The sequence below is a fragment of the Carassius gibelio genome, chromosome A23 (genome assembly GCF_023724105.1).
Source record: "Carassius gibelio isolate Cgi1373 ecotype wild population from Czech Republic chromosome A23, carGib1.2-hapl.c, whole genome shotgun sequence".
In the NCBI taxonomy this organism is placed as follows: Eukaryota; Metazoa; Chordata; class Actinopteri; order Cypriniformes; family Cyprinidae; genus Carassius; species Carassius gibelio.
Genome location: NC_068393.1, coordinates 18,326,161 through 18,344,091, shown reverse-complemented (window position 1 = coordinate 18,344,091; position 17,931 = coordinate 18,326,161). Strand labels below are relative to the sequence as shown.

Below are 17,931 nucleotides of genomic sequence, written 5' to 3'. Positions count from 1 at the left end.
TCCATCATAGTTACACATATTCACACAGTATTAGGTTTCATGCACCTGGTGCGTTTGAGTGTGTGTGCACATAGACAATAAGCGATGAGAAGAGGAGCAGTAGGTTGAGTGTGATGAAGCTCATATAGAGGAGAGGGTCGTTTATCTGGCCATGTGAGAGATATAATGTAAATAACCTCAGCCTCACACGATCAATTTATCAGACCTTCGGCTCAATCTCCCATAAACACAGCTTTGGGGTGACCCCACATCTGTCTGCACCACATGCACAACTTTAAGATGAACCCATAGTGTGTGAGTGCAAGAAAGCCTGCCTGCCTTTTATATAAACATATCTTTAAAATAACTGCCTGGTGAGAATTATTACATATTGAACTGTTCTCCTATTTTCTTACTGGATAAAACGGCAACATTTTCACACAACAGTACTGAAGGTCAGACAAAGTGGCATGTAAATAATTTCTCTAAAAAGTTTTTTTAATGGTACAAAGAATCATGTAATTAAATTTTAAGTATTTAAAAGGATTTAAATATAAAACAAATAAACAAAATAAAAATACAAATATTTTTTAGATATATATACGTTTACATTTTTTTATATATATGTTTAAACCATATTTTATAAGAATAAAATGAATAAAAGAAAGACCCTCAAATATTTTGGCCTAACTGTCTCTGTGATTGAAGGTATGGTATGGATAAGAAAAACAGGTAGGGATTCAGGGATATTAAAAAGTTATTGGAACTATTAAACTTTAAAACTGGAAAATCATGATTCCAGCCACATTGCACATTATACTATTCTGACATGCATTTTAAATCATTTACCTACAGAAAAACAAGAAATATTCTCGACAATATATGCACCCGAAATATGTGTGTGTGTGTGTGTGTGTGTCCACGCCTTCATGCACCTACACCTGAATGTAGAATGTGTTTATTAGAACATTATTTTTAATGTTTATGTTTGGTTCCACATTCACTGTTCTAAGATTGTACATCACCGATTTATAACAATAGATACACCCCAAAGATGAATTATTGTTTCCATCTTCATGCAGTGACTTACAAAGACTGCTTTGCTGACCACAGACAAACGCTGTAAGTGTTTGACTCTGTTTGTAGCAACACCTGCCAAAGACACCCAGCAAGACAGAATCTCTCTTGTATTGTTTAAAGTGATTTTTCTTTCTAAGTATTCATGTCCGGCGTTGTTGTGTCCTCCCTAAAACTTTGTGACAAGGCAAAACACTTGTGCATTCCAACTATGGACATTGACCTTGGCAGTTAGCAGCTCCAATGCAGAGGAGTAACACCGCCTCTCCCAGCCTCCTTACCCCGAAACACAAAAACATAAACACAAGCCACACACACAAATCCAACAAATACAGAACATACACAGCTGCAAAACATCTTGATAATATCTGACAGCCGATCCGTTCCAGGTCAGTATTCATCCCAGACTGCACTCCATGCTCTTGTCTCTCTTCTCGCTTGCGTCCGTGTCCTTTTGTGACACACTAACCATCCTACAGGTCAGATGTACAAACATAACTGTATATGATTATCTAAACAGAAACCTACATCTTCACTAACCAACAGATTTGTCTCATACATTCCAATGTACGACATGTGTCAGGCTTCCTCTTTTAAAAACAGAGTCCTTAAGCAGCATTTAAAACCACGCCATCTGTCTATATTAAACAGTTTGTCAGTTATAAACTCTTTCATGAGGTGTTATGTTTTTATTAAGTGACACCACAATGTTTGACCCAAGAGCTGCCTAACTGGATAATTTGTATTCAAGCCAATAAATCATTTTTTTTGTCTTGTTTTGTTATTCTAATTAATCTCTAAAGGGGTTGACACTTAATTTTTTTCCCCATCCTAGAGTTTAGTTCTGGCCTGGAACCGCCATTTGTTAGCTGCCACGTTGCAGCGTGTGTGTCATTGAAGTACATGTAAGATTAAGTGTGTGTGCAGTTGCTGTTATCAGTCATCTTGCGAGTTAGGTGACCACCTCTCATTATTGTTTGTTTGTGTGTGTGTGTGTGTGTGTGTGTGTGTATCTCAGAATTAGAGTGTGTATGTGTGCTTGAGTTCTAAGTTGGATGTGGACATGTGAGTGTCCAGTTTCCAGTGACCTTTGACCCTATAGAGCTAATTAGTGATATCCCCACTAAGACCACTAAGAAAAGCACATTCTGTGGCATTTGTTCAACCATTTTTCATTTACAAACACTGCTGTTCACCTGTTGCTGTCTGTCACCGTTATACCAGAGGAACTGAAAGACAAATGAAATGCAGTTAGTGATCACAAAAGATTTTTGAAATAGATATCATGCATGGTCAATATTTCCATATTTTATGTAATGAATAATATGCATGCAAAATGTCAATTTTGTTAAAGCCTCTGCTGACATTTTTATTCTTTTATTTTATGCTTTTATTTTTAATTATTTAGAATTACAGAATTATATATATATATATATATTTCCAGATATTTTTATAGTTAATTGCTCATTGAATATATATGTGTGTGTGTAAAAAAAGAGGATATAGGTATGACCATACAGTCTCTCTGTTTATTTTTTAAATACTAATTATAAAAATATTATCAGTAATTACAGCATTTGATGGGTCATACTTTTTCTAATTTTATGCATTTTTTGATCCACTATTTAATTTTGAATGCTCCAAATGTGACTAATATATAAAAATGAAAAATGTAAATATGGTTTCTGCAGGTCATGCCTGAGTTCCTTTTATAACGTTATGGAATACATTAATGGGACTGTTCTGTATTAAGCTGTCTTTCTGGGTGCTAGTGTCAGGGAAGACGACAGAGCTCAGTCTGAGAGTAACTGTGGAAAACAGTGGCTATGAAGTCTTCACATAATGCTGTAGCAGGGCAGGACAATTAATCTTAAATCCCGCTTTTATTTTCTTTTGACCAGCCCACCTACCAGGAAGGAAGAAAGAAAGAGACTCAAAGTCAGAAAGACTGTATGGCCCGATTACCATGTCCTCCTACTTTTTATATACCTGCACTGAGCATCTGTAAAGGTTCTTTCCGTTACTTCAGTTTAAAATAATTGAAAACAACTCTCTTTGATTTATTACACCTGTAAACTCAGTTAAACCTGATATGCCACTGCAAGAAATAAGATCTGTCCATTCATCTGTCAGGTTAAGAACTATGGCAAGGTTAAAATAACTCTGGTAATTTGCTGTGGTAAGGGATGCTGTTTGTGAGACACCGGAACTCTGAGGTGTCAGAGGGCAGATCTCTGGAGAATCTCTCTCTCCTTCTTCGGTAATCTCGAAGCTTACAATTTGTTTAATCTGTGCGTCACTATAAGTAAGGGCATCTAAAGATGATGGTCATTAACTAGCATGCTGAGGAGGAAGCAGCAGGTGCCCCTCGTGTGTTGTAGCAATCATCACCTGATTTAAAATCACTCTTGAGTCACCTTCAGCCGAGCCACTTAGAGCTCCCACAGATCGGGATGTTTTGGCTTGAATTAGTTGGTTGTATTAGAGACCGGTGTGGGGTACCATTAAAAAAGCAAAACATAGGGTTTTGGGACGCGGAGTATCCATTTCACGTGCCCCTCCGGAGGCGCCAGTGGGCCATTTGAGACATTTCTCGTGGGATCCTATTAGAGGGCATCGGTGCTGAAAGCCGTAAGGACTCTCCCATGATCAATGCGCGATTACGCGTGGGGTCACCACTGTACCATTTTATGAATCCCATGTTCCAATGCACGCACAACTGTTATTTTCGGTCATAGACCCAACTTTAAAATCATCAGTAATATGCCACCTGACAACTCAGTTGGACAAACTCCGAGGAATTCAGAGAGCACCGTCCAGATGATGCTAAGCGTAAAAAACGTTTGTCGGCCTTCATAAAATAGGCTACTATAAATGTATAGCTGTTTAACTGTTTCCATAATACTGAATGCAGTACGCTTAAAAATGTGTAATTATTTTTTTATGTAACACTTTAATAATAATTAATAATATTACTGTCGTTGTTTTGGAAAAACGTTTAGGAAAGAAATTCTATAGTTGCATTAATAATTGAAATTACTTTTCTTATTTGAAATGAAGAGGGGGCAAAATGTTTTAGCCTACTAATAAATACCGACGAAGAAAGAATTTGAACTGTGCTTTGAAAAACATTCATTTGATCTTTTTATTTTAAACATTTACAATTATTGTCATTGACTGTAATACACGTATAGCCTATAATAATTTTTTAATAATGCTTATACTACAATATAATACGAACTAATACAATTATTATTCAGATTAACCTAGAAAATGCACTGTGAATTAAAACTTACAATTTGTATCATAGCTTTTTCTGTTTCTGTATGCATGCGTGATGAATGACATTGCAATATCACTGCAAAAAATGTTGCACAAACAACTGATTATCTGAGCAGGTTTAGTGTTTGCTTCCACCATGAGAATCTTGCCGCGTGCGGGGGTTACGCCCCTGAGCGCGAGAGATAAATGGTAAGATCCTTTAGCTCGTGAGTTACAAGTTACGTTACGCTCATCCTCAGCTTGCGCATGACACGTTTCTGCTCCGAAGGCAGTCGCGTTATCTCCATGTCCCTTTAGAGAAGCACAAACTCGCTCAGACTTACTTTTCTCCACCACATCCTCGTCAGCTCAACATGTCCACCGGCTCCATCAGCGATGTGGATGAATTTCACGAGTCTGAGCTGCTGGATAGTCTTTTGAAATTCGGATCCGGTAAAGATCCGGGGACATCGAACGAGAGCACGGAGGACAGCTCCAACTGCGAAGGAGCCTCGGTTACAGAATGTACGGGGAAAAGGCGCAAATCAGCCGCCATGCGTAAACCGGCTCCCAATGGTGTAGCCCAAGAGGGCAAGCAGGTCCAGAGGAACGCGGCGAACGCGCGCGAGAGGGCGAGGATGCGCGTGCTGAGCAAAGCGTTCTCTCGGTTGAAGACGACGTTACCGTGGGTTCCGCCAGACACCAAACTCTCCAAGCTGGACACACTGCGGCTGGCCTCCAGCTACATCGCGCACCTGCGACAGATACTCGCCAATGACAAATACGAGAATGGCTACATACATCCAGTCAACCTGGTGAGAGACTTTTGAAAAACTTTTTGCAAAAAATAAAATAAAATAAAACAAAGAAATAATAATACTAATAAAGAAAGAAAGAAAGAAAGAATCTCAATAAGCAAGATACGTTTATGCTATGATAATGTAACACGTTTTCCTTATTTTAACAACATCTTTACTTCCAACCAGTTAACAATTTCTGTAATTTCTATCCGTTTTTATGAATTTTCAGAATTTAAGTTCGATTTTATTAATTGTTCCAAAAGTTGACTTTGGTAACACTTTACTTTGACTTTACTTGGCCTAAAAAAATAGAGGCAGAAATTAAAGGTTTTAGTGTTTTGATTTTTTACTTTTTACAAAAAAACAAACAAAAAACAAATGGAGGCAGGAATAACATTTTAGTTTAGTGTATAAATGGTAAAATAAGCATTTTCTGAAAATTACTAGTCCTTCAGAAATAATATGGAAAAATAATATGGAATATCCTCAGTTATGTAACCAAGGTTATGTTTACCATGTGTAATAATAATAAAAAAGTTATTAATTATCAGTTATTTGGTGTGTTTACCGATTTTAATTGAACTTTCATTCATACTTCTTTCCCACAGACGTGGCCGTTTATAGTGGCGGGCAAACCAGAAAATGAACTTAAAGAAATGCTGAATTCTACACGTTTATGTGGGACTACAGCTTCCTGATACACCAGATGGACTTAAAACATGGACCTATTTGAAATATTTGAATTAAAAAAATATGAATAACACGTCATCTCCTATCTAAACACACGAGTGGGAATAATGGGGACAACATCCTCACTCGCATTCCTGTAGAAACTGATAGAGAAACTGATATCTAGCCTATTTAAATACTCACACGTGGGCCTTGCTGGTTCAAGGCAACAATGTGTGATTTTATGCAACTGTTTTTATAAAGATTCTGTCATCACTTTTTTTTTATTATTAAAAACACGAGAAATGATTATGCGTAGGGCTTTGGTGACACGGAATGTCATAATATCACGCGCCTTTGCTGTTTGCATTAGAATAGTTGTAAATAAAAATGTTATATTTTCAAGTGATGCAAGTTTTTTTTGATCGACCATGGACAGAGAGTTCATGTTTATTCACTTTGCTTTGACCTGTGTGAACCTTGTTATCATTTCGCCCCACCTTTTTCTCTCAAGATCTCTGGCGAGAGGACATGTCACCCTGTCACCCTGCCTGCGAGAGATAACGTGATTAATTCCCTTAATCGGAAGAAACGTAAGCCTTCTCTTTATCATGATATATCTGTCATCAGATAAGCATGGCCTTAACCGTTTTGGAAATCAAAGCGAGCGCTTCCAATAGAGATCGAGAAACTTCTCCAAAAACTCTTAGAATTCCTCCGACTTTTAAGAAGTCAGGCCAGAGAAAACTGTGGGCTGACGTGGTCCGTGTTTAAGGTCAGTTGTTTTTAGACCAGTGAATCGCGCGGCTCTTAATCTCACCGTGCAGCCGTTGTTTAATTTCGCTCGGGGTTGTGACCGTTATGTTTATAGCGCGCGGACAGATATTTATGCATCACTCCTCTGAGGGGCGCGAGAGCACGGTTTACCCGGAGTTACCGATGATGGGACGCCCGATGTCACAGCCACGCCGCGGCATTACAACTTAGAAAAACACTGCTCCCGCGCGTATTCCACATTAAACCAGTCATCACTGCTCTATAGCAGAATTACAGAAATCCGCGCGGTGAGACAAAACGGTTTGATGGCTCAAGACAATAACAAGCCCGCCGCCGTCATCAATCACGCGCTGTTATTGTAAGGAGAGGCTGAGGGGTGATCTGTGCGAGTGAGAGCGAGGGAGGCTTAAGCACACGCGCGCGCACGCAAGAGCCGCATGCTTGGACAATAAACCAGCTCTAAAACATTGTGAAATCTTCTGATAAGTCTTAAAATGAGATATGACTGTAGGAATCTACTTTTCATTTAATATAAAAATAGAGACACCAGTTTGTAGGCCTGTGCTGTCCTCAAGGCTAATTTTGTTCCCTTAGAAATGTCCTTTGGGTTTTCAGCATTGTGGCTTATGATTAATGCGATACTTGTATAAATTTCATTTAAATCACCTTACATATCAAACGCAAAAACATGCAATTGGTTAAGAAAAGTAACACAGTTGTGGTTATTTGTAACCCGTATTATGCTTTTGAATTTGAAGTGACTAATTTACAGTGAGCAAGAAAAGTTTTTAAATTCTTTGGGTATAATCGTTCAGCATAATATCGGCAAAATTGGCAAATTGGCATTGCCAAATCGGTTGTAGTTATGTAGCCTATTATTTAAGCAACAATTGGAGCAGTAACTTGAAGATCTCTGTGACAATCTATATATATATATATATATATATATATATATATATATATATATAGGCCTATATTGTTTATAAAGATTCTCATAAGCCTAAGTATACACTTTTTTTTCTCATCTTTTTGAACGTAGTTTTTATAAAATTGTATCAGTCTGCTGAGACAGTGAAAGTAAAACTTCTTTAGGCTTTAGACTTTCAAAAGGATGTAAAATATCCTAATAAGCTTTATGGGACATCTTTTTCTCACGGGACCCAAACATCCCCTACGAGAATACGACCGAAAAGATATTTTCTTTCTCCCCTTCTTCCGTCGTCTTTTTCTGTCATCATCTGAAAATCAAAAGAAAGTATTTTCTTTTCAAAGGAGTTTCCCTTATTTCCTGTACGAAGCTCACGTTCATCTATATAAATCAGCATGGATAAATCAAGGCGGTCCATCACCGCAAGACCACCGCAGAGAACACTGAACAGTGTCCGGGTCAGCTGCGCTCTGCCCGGCAGCGGGAGGAGGAGGAGGAGGCAGGGAGGCTCGGTCATTAGAAAGATAAAGTGGACCCAGGATTCCCATGTGTTGCGAGAATATGGCTAATTGTTTTGTTGGACTGCTGCCCAAAGCTCTCTTTTATAGTCATAAAGTCTCTTGAGAGGGAACATTGGAATGTAGTCTAGATGCACATAACTAAAAACTACCATATAAGAGTGCGCGTGTGTCAGCTAAAGTTTATAATTAGCAAAGTTGGTTTAAAATGGATAATGAGCTGGTTTTGTTGCCTTCACTCAAAACATCGTTCCTTTAATAGATTTTCCAGTGGCTTAACAACTTTAACAAACGAACTTTTAATGTTCTTTTGTAAGTGGGAGAAACTGCATCAATCTTGACACAATATGTTTCAGCACCTAGACACTGAACAGCGACTGAAGAGCTCAGTCAGTCTCACTAGTTTGGACGTCAAACCCAACACTGCAGCAATATGCATTCATTTTGCAGACTGGATTAGTGCACCAGAAGGTACAAATACTTGCAAATGTAGGAGTTTGTTTCATGTATGCTAGTGCAAGAGAAGCCAATATCCTATATTAAAAATAAATTAATTAATTCATATTCACCCAACTTAGTTTTCTTTAAAAGAAAACTTTCTAAACGTTCTAATAAATCCAAACTGACAACCTGCAGTTGATTTGCGCTTTTTGGACCACTTTGAAATAGGTTACTGATTAATTACATTTAATTACTATTAATAAAATTTGAAACTCTGAAACTCATAAAATCGTATACATTATTATCCATCCATTTCTAAATTTAACCGAAACAAAAATTATGAATCCTTATATTATACCATTCTTATCTCTAATAGTGGTGTTTGAAAAATTACTAATCACTATTATCAATCGTTTCAGGTTTTTTTACATAATTGCGATTATATTTTGTGCAGATTCTGTATTATTACACTGTTTATTTATTTTATTCTATTTTTAATTTAGTTGTGAATAATACAAACATAAATGGAGTACGTTTTACAAGAAATTCACAATATTTCTGCTTCAAATTTTTTTAAATGTATACTTGCCGCTTCTTTGTCAAAATTGTTTCAAAGTAAATCCTACACTTTTTATTATTATTATTTTACATTAGGCCTAGGAACTTTAGTCATTTATTTTCAGTTCTTAACCTGTGTGTGTGTGTGTGTGTGTGTGTTTTATTTTTTTTTATTTTATTTTTTTTTACATTTTTAAATAAAAATCCTCACTGCATTGCGTAGTGGAAAATTCAGTGCTGGACCCCCTTTGATGCAGAAATATGCCTTGTCCAAATGCCCACACTTGCGGTCTTTGCACTTGATCAATTGACTACTTATATGACGTATTTCCTGTAGGCCTATTTGGCCCAAGTGTTCAAGTAAGCATGAATACTGCAAGTGTGTGTAGAACTTTTCATTACCTGATGGGACACACTTATAGTGTTATAAAAACACAAATGTTTACATTGCTTTATTTTAATTTATATTTTAAATACTTTGCATTTTAAAATCAACTTCTAAATAGGATGTTCAGTAGTCCCAATAACATGACATCGTTAAAATCTGTGGTGCTTCTAATTAAGTGATAAAAAGCTGCTGCAAATATTGTACAAAATAAATATCACCACTACTCATCTTTGCACCAATAAAACGTAAAAACACTGTTTATGTACCAAATTATATGTAATATCTAATTACTATATTAATATTCAACTTACATTAGAAAGGTTTCCTTGACCTATTGCGAGATCTCGGCAAAAAGTTTACAATTTATTTCCAAAATAAGATGCAAGATTGGATACACTTTGAATATTCGAGTGCCTTGTCCAAATACCCACACTTTTGTTCTTGGCCACTTAAGAGCGCATGCGCGCGACAGGAAGTAAGTGTGCAAGACAGATCCCAGATCTTAATCACACACTAAATCCACACTCTCTCGAATAACGCTCCAGATCGGCATTCAAGGCTCAGTGTATCCCATCATGTTGTGGAAATAAATCGCCAGACATTTTGCCAAGATCGGTACGGTAACCTTTCCCATAAGTTAGATATTATTAATAATTTGATATTACATATAATTTGGTAGTAAAACAAAGTACTACACGTTTTATTAGTATATTTATTTTGTACAACATTTGGAACTGCTTTTTATCACTTAATTAAAAGCACCACAAATTAAAATTGTTATGTTATAGGGATTACTGAACAGACATTTAGAAGTTGATTTTAAAATGCAAATTATTTAAAATAATAGTAAAATAAAGCTATTTAAACACTTGCAAAGGTTTGACACACACACTTCATCCTTACTTGAACACTTGGACCAAATACAGGAAATACGTCATAGAAGTAGTCAAGTGGCCAAGAAAGCAAGTGTGGGTATTTGGATGACTGAAGGTCCTCAGTATAGCCCTACTTGCAATATAGCGACAATATCCTACAGAGGGCGCTATAATACAGTTGTTCATATTAGATCAAAACTGTGCCAACACATGAGTTCAAGGAAAATGTCCATTGGGTGGCAGCAAAACTGCAGACAGGCAACTAAAGTATCTCTTACTTCTTTTAGCCGGGCTTTCCAAGATAATCGTGCACATATATGTATCTACATACCCGTTATGAAATTAATCATTTCAAAAATAGAAAAACACATTCAAACTAGCCGTAAAGTCACACTCCAAAAAAACATAAGAGAATCTGAATGACATGTTTGTAGATAAACCACCCTCCACAGCATTCCCCACAGCTGTGTCTGTATAAGTAGTGTGTTGGTAATGCATTTGTGTGGGACTGTGTCTGGTTATTCAAGGCTAAACTACTTCTATTTAAGTGAAATTGACCAGCTTCTCAACTGCCCTCGCCACCATACGCAAAGACTAAAGAGCTTTAAATTCAACCCAGAAGTCCACTGCACATCAAAAACGCACAAAGACTGTCCTTCATCTCATAAGAGTTTTATTAGAAGTGTCATTTAAATTGAAGTGTGTGAGTGTGTGTATGTGTGTATTTTTGACTCATTTGGATAAGTGTGCAGCCAGGGGTTGATCATAGTCTTGTAAACTCTGCCATGATGAAAGTGTAGCGAATAAATGGCTCAAAGTATCATACGGGGTCAATGTTACAGCAACACGACCATGAGCACGCGCGTGTACAGGGTGTGAAATGTTTGTCCAGGTGGGGGTGATTACTGAGTGGTGTGGTAGAAGAGCAAGTCACTGCAGATCCTGTCCTTTGAGAATAAGCAGGTGTTTTAGATTAAAAAATTGATTGGTCTTGTACCTCATTGTCTTTAAAAATACAAAATATTAGAGTTTACAGTGAGGAATATGAAAATGAAAGTGAATGGGGGCAAATTTAAGAGGATTTAAAAGTAGAAATGTAATTCTTATAGTTTTATAAAATTGCTTACATCAAGTTTTCTCTGTATTATTCACGTTATGTTCACGTAAACACTTTTGGTTTAAATCTTGATTAAAGACACATAATTTTAGCCAAGCATTCACATAATGCTTCTCAAAAAACCTACTACATTTATGTTCAATAAAATGCACCAAATGTACATGATCATATTGCCAGAAATGCTCTGAAAAACAGCAAGGCTAATTCTTCAGGCTTTGCTTTCCTGTTTCTACCTCAGGCTCTCCATTAACTGAATGCGTTATGTTTACAAACCACATATATGCATTATTATACATCTGTATATTATGGACACTACTCTGAATGATGACAGAATACTTCCTAATACATGCTTTTTAAATAATAATTTTGTCAGTGATTACAATGATACCATGCCTCTGTGCAATTATTTTTATCGCTGTGCTATGGATTCTGCTGTTCCATTAAATTTAGAACTAAATTATATAATATATCCTTTAACCCCTGAATGTTTGTTTGTCTTTTTAATTTCTCTTTGTCCAGTCTGCCTGCCTACAATGTTTGTAAAAATGTCTTCATCCAGCACTTTAACAACCACTGCTGTTTCTGCACCCACTTTCTTTAACTGAAGCTCAGCTGTGTGTGTGCATATGTTATGGTGTGTGCTGCTCTCTGCACAAGCACACACCTTCCTGATAGCCACACGGATCCAATTATAGCTGGAATTCCCAACCTAAAGACTGGAATCATTCATGTCTCCACCTCTGTGATATTCCAGGGTGTCCCCAACCATGTGCTCTGTGTTTGTACGTGTGCATAGAAGCGTCAAGTCTGCATGTGTTTCAAAGTACTTCTGCATAAGCATGCAAACGTGTGTGTGAGGGGAATTCTGAAGATAATTGAGAGCGGGTGAGGTTCCCACTCATCAGCAATGAACGCTGTAATAAGACTGTGTTTGGGCTGAGACAGGGAGAATGTCTGATTTTAGCGTTCCTTTAAACAAAAGTGAACAGTGCTCTCATTCAAAACAGATGGTGAAGGTCAAATCGAGGAAACAGTGACAGGAGTGAGTGAGGGAGAAAGAGCCAGAGACAGATGGAGTGAGAGAGACAGAGAGGGAGGAGGACAACAGAGAGACAGATCGAAGAAGAGCGAGGTAGAGGAGAAGTGAGGTGAGGTAATAAGGGAAAAAGAAAATGAATGAGATAATTAGATATCCTTTCCAAAGCAGTGTGAAAAATAAACTCTGGACTTTCTGATTCTTTGAGAGATGGGAAAGTTTATATTTATAATACATTTTTATAATATATAGGCCTATATATATATATATATATATATATAGCGTTTTTTTCATATATATATATATGAATATATATATATATATATAATTTATTTATTTATTTATTATCTTTTTTTTTTACATATTTTATTGTAGCCAAAGATTTAAACGTTGGCTTGGTATAATATTTAATATTGATGTTTACATGATATTTTATTGTAGCCAAAGATTTAAACGTTGGTTTGGTATAATATTTAGGATTGATGTTTGTATACATTGTAAATGATGCGACATGACTTTGTACAAACTAAATTATCATTGTTAGTTCTTCGAGTGCTTCAAGTACTTGGTCCTTTCACTGCGTCTCCGTTTGTCCACCCATGAGGCCACGATGCCCTTCCGGAGCGGCCAAGGATCACTTTTCACGCGACACCGGATAACAGTCTCCCTCCCTCCCGCTATTAATATTTAATCAAGCAGCGCGCCCAACTGCGGACAAATGATTTTTTATTTCTGACTGACGGGCGGCCTCGGGCTCGAGTTACACGCGTCGAGCAGCCGGTCATCACAGCCAATGGTTGGACGCGGGAACGAGCCTCGTGCCCCTACTGCGTTCTGGCACAGCGCACATAATCCTCGCCAATGCACGCTCTTGAAGCCAAAACCTATCAAGCGTTAAAATGAGCACGATGACGCGACAGTTTCATTAATTCAGGATTATGGAGACTTTTCGTCTAATTCATAAAGATTAAATTAGGTCTACTTATTGCCCCTTGCCTGTTCATTGACATTGGAGACGTGTAGAGAAATCTGTGAGAGGTAAATTGTCCGTGTTAAAAATTGGCAGCTGACATAAATTGTCTTTATAAGTCAGGATGGACGATGTGTTATATTTTACATAAATAATAAATGAGGATAGATAGAGGTAAAACGTGTCTTTACTTTCCAACCAACTAGTTAATTGGTGAATGGTGAGGTTTTTCTATTTCATCTAAATTTATTCTTATTCTTTAGTTCAAAAATTTTCAGCAGTCACTGATGAGCAGTTCTTTAAGTAGGCTACAGTAGTACGTACACATTAGAAACGGTATTATTATTATCTTGATTTAACTGATGATGTTTTCCACACATTTCCCCACGAGTCAGTTAAACTCCATTTCCCATGATGCCCTGAGAGACACAAAAGGTCACAACTCAGGCAAATCTCCTATTACAAATCAATACTGAGAGTTATTGGCCGGGAACAGTAATTCATTAAGTGCCATATCAGATGCAGCCTAGATTGGCACAAAACTAAAATATGTCACCAAATCAAATGTTATGAGAAAAATACATATTTGGAAAGTATCTCTTTACAATGATTTGTTCTGATGTACACTCTTTAAAAAAAGTGTTTAAAAGGTTCTTCACAGCGATGCCATAGAAGAACCATTTTTTGGTTTCACAAAGAACAATTCAGTCAAAGGTTCTTTAAAGAACCATCTCTTTCTTGCCTTTTTATAATGTGAAGAACCTTCTTTCACCACAAAAAAAATAAAAAAAATAAAAATAAAAAAAATATATAAAATATATATATATATATATATATATATATATATATATATATATATATATATATATATATATATATACATATATATATATACATTTTTTTAAAACCTTTTGATGAACAGAAAGGTTAATCATATATTAAAGGTTCTTTATGGAACCATTTAGACAAAAAAAAAATGTTCTATGGAATCGTAAAGCACCTTTACTTTTAAGAGTGTATAACCTATTTTATCTAATCTAGTATTCAAATGACCATCAGTATTCGCACTCTCTTAAGATTTGAACATACGTAAGGTTCAAATGGAAATTAAATCTTCTACAGAACTGTAAATGTGAGTATCCAACATGAAAATATAATAAAATAAAACTATATTGAAATAAAATAAATGATGTACAGTATATATTAGCCAAAATATTGATCCATATATTATTTTATTTCTTATCTCTTTGTTAACTACCTGTTTACTTAAAATAAAACATCACTGTGTGGGGGTTCGCTATTTGCAGAAATATTTCCATTGTCTGGAGGTTTCTAGCTTCAGGCGTTGGAATGGCTTATTCTGTCCCATTTCCAAGTCTTCGTTTCACTCACTCTTTCCCTTTTGTTTCTGTTCTTTTCTTTTCTCTGAAGTTCTCTGTCTGTTTTTAGGACGGGCCAGGCTGAAAGGAGTTTTTTTAATCAGATCATTTTCTAAGAGAAACTAGAGATGTTCAGGGACCTACGTTTGCAAGAGACACACCAGAGGATTACGGTATGACCCCTCAGGGATGCTCACAATGTGCACACAAACACACACCGACATTCTTAAACGGGCACGATAACAAATTTGTGCAATCAGGAATAAATGTGCTGAAACACAATATTTATAACAATGAGGTTTCTGAGATTATGGCGATATCATCTGAAGTGGAGAGAGAAACAACAGACATACATCCCTTATTAAAAGCGGCATACATATTGTCTCTCACACACCTGGTGTCCCTGTCCGTACCTGTGAGCGTGCTTAGCAGCTGTTGAGGTAGTCAGGGCCGGGATGTCCTGCACCACAGATGGTGTGAGCTTGGTTGAATAAATATAAGTAATGATTTATTATATTTAGACGTATGCATTTGGTCAGAAGCCTAAAGTATTCATGAGTGAGAGGTTATCTCTCTCTATGCTTTTTTCAATCCTGAATTTTGAAGTGATGCCAAGTACAAATACTCAGACTGTGTGAGCGTCTATGTGTGTGTGGGTGAAGGGGACGGGATCATTTTACCCCAAAAATGTGGCAGCTACACAAAAGCATCCCATCCGGCTGGACCTGAGGGACCAGAGGAGGGAGGGGTTACCACGGCGATGGCAGAATCCAGGAAACTCGAGATGACATAAAAGAATGCATTAACAGAGACCGAGAGAGAGAGAGAGAAAGAGAGAGAGGTAATTCCAAGAGGGCAAAAAGAGGTAAAACAAGTTAATCATTTTGAACTGCTGTATGAATGACTGCATGATTTGTGTGTGAGAGTACATTGTTTGTGCCTGGGAGCCCATGCTTTTGAGGCGTGTTTGAAGACACAGTGCGTCAGGTGTAACATTTCTTTTGGCACATTCTGAGCTGTTAGAAGCACATAATAAAAAGATGCACATTAACATTATAGCTTCAGATTAAAACATGCAGTGTGAATATTTATGAGATATATGTGGCTTAAGGATTGTTGCTGTCTCTTATTTATACTGTAATCTAAGAGGAATTTGTTCTGAAAATAAAAATCTGAATTATTAAAGGGATAATTCACACAAAAAAAAATAATTCTGTTATCATCTACTCACCCTTGTGTAGTTCTGTCCTCTGTGGTCTCTGGGATATTTTGTGTTTTTCAAAATATCTTCTTTTTGTGTTCCAGATAAGAAAGGACATCATGCAGGTTTTTAAGGGCATGAAGGGTAATAAAAGTTCATGTTTGGGTGAAATGACCCTTTAAGTCTTATACATTTCACTTACTGCATGACAATAATATTCATAAAATGTAATAAAAATAAAATTTACTCAGTTTTTTTACTTTCTCTCTCACTCTTAAAGCATAAAAGAAACCGGAGCTTCTATTAGCTAATGAAAAAATCATTAGCACTCCCTTGATAACATAAGCTTTGACCCCCTGAATCAAGGATATGGATTGGTCCTTGTCAGCCAGGTTCAGGTCACACTTGTTCAGATGCAGCCCAGTTAAAGAAGTGAGGGCATTATTTGAAATATGAGCCTGTGCAACGACTGCCTCACTGGGGTTAAAATAGCCAACTCTCTAATTATTAGCACACTTGACCATCACAGTGGCCTTTGGAGAACAATTGGATTTTTTCCAAATGTAAATATTTAAAAAAAAAATTAAAGCTTAATTGGCTTGAATAGTGGACATTTTCATATTGTTTGTCTGATGTTAAGTAACTGATGGGCTAATAGTAAAACTATTTGTACACGGTTCTCAAGTAATCATTTTTAAGGAATCTGTTTTTTTTACCATATGAACATAAAGGGACCAAACTAAATCACAAAAATAATGATGGTTTTCAAACAGAATTTGCACTCCCTCATCTACCACAATGTTGTAAAGTTATTACAGGCGTTTGGCAATGATTGAGAATACATTTGTTTTAGCAGAAGTCAAATGTATTCTAATATGAATTGGTTTGTTCAATTTGTTTCTGTGATCTCAACTGGTTAACAAAATCACTAATTTATTGCATCAACACTCATTCTGTTCTCTGGAGTCTTCCAATGTCCATGGAAGCCATAGTTTCCACCAACATACAAAACAAAAGTTACTAAAGTTCTTACTTTTACTGTAAAACCAAAAGAACAATAGTCAGTATCTCTTACAAAAGCTTTCAAAAGTTTTATAAGTCTTCGTCATTTTATTTCTTTTTTTTGATGACAAAGTTAACCCATTTTTATGAATAACAATAACTGTATAAACTATGGTATTTTAAAGGAAAATATGGTTTCATGGTGCATTTTTGGCATGGGTCATGCTGCATAACATGGCTTTTTTTGGTGGTAAAATACATTTGAGTAAAATACTGCTTGTATGACCATTTTTTATTAGTTTCCATCTAAAGTTATTTATCCGAAAGTTTCCTTACAGTACAGTGACATAAAACTTGAACTAAATCATAAAAAAAAAAGATCTGTTTTGAAAGAAAAAATCAGACATCACTAGTTTGTTGTTAAGGTTATCAATTAAATCAGTACATGTACCACAAAAGTGCTGACAGAGTAACTTCCTCTCTGGTTTGTGTGTCAATGCTGTCGCCGATGCTGGTTTTGTGTATGTATGTGTGTTTAGATATACGTGTGCTAGTCAGGCAGAGGGCAGTATGGGTTTTTGTATTTAAAATGGTAAATTAGCAGATTCCAACCCTCCCGGAAAAACCTTCCCTTTGTTGAAATCTTAATGTCATCATAAATCTTTCTCTTTTGTCTTACACACCCACACATCAGAAACATAGGAAATTAATTCAGGTGTCAGAGCCCAGCAGGGTTGGTTGGTAGACGGTGACTAGTTAAACATTTGGTCCGTCAAAGAGAGTTACAGATCTCTGTTTAATAAAGGATACTGACTAACAGAACCAATCTTCAAAGACAGATAAACAGTGATCCTAATTACAATGTGTCCAACAATACAGCTTTGTGCACATCAGTGGTCCTTGCCATGATTCCTGCACAACAGATGCAGATATGATGTGTGTAATGATGTATGTT

General features: G+C 36.5%; 1 protein-coding gene across 1 annotated transcript; it reads left to right on the top strand.

The window, feature by feature from the left end:
• The first annotated feature begins 4,539 nt into the window (after positions 1-4,539).
• Positions 4,540-6,177, top strand: LOC127944271 (transcription factor 21). Its single transcript, XM_052540153.1, has 2 exons — positions 4,540-5,132; positions 5,726-6,177. The coding sequence occupies exons 1-2, from the start codon at positions 4,692-4,694 to the stop codon at positions 5,813-5,815; spliced, it is 531 nt and encodes a 176-aa protein (XP_052396113.1). The 5' UTR covers positions 4,540-4,691; the 3' UTR covers positions 5,816-6,177.
• The last annotated feature ends 11,754 nt before the right edge of the window (positions 6,178-17,931 follow it).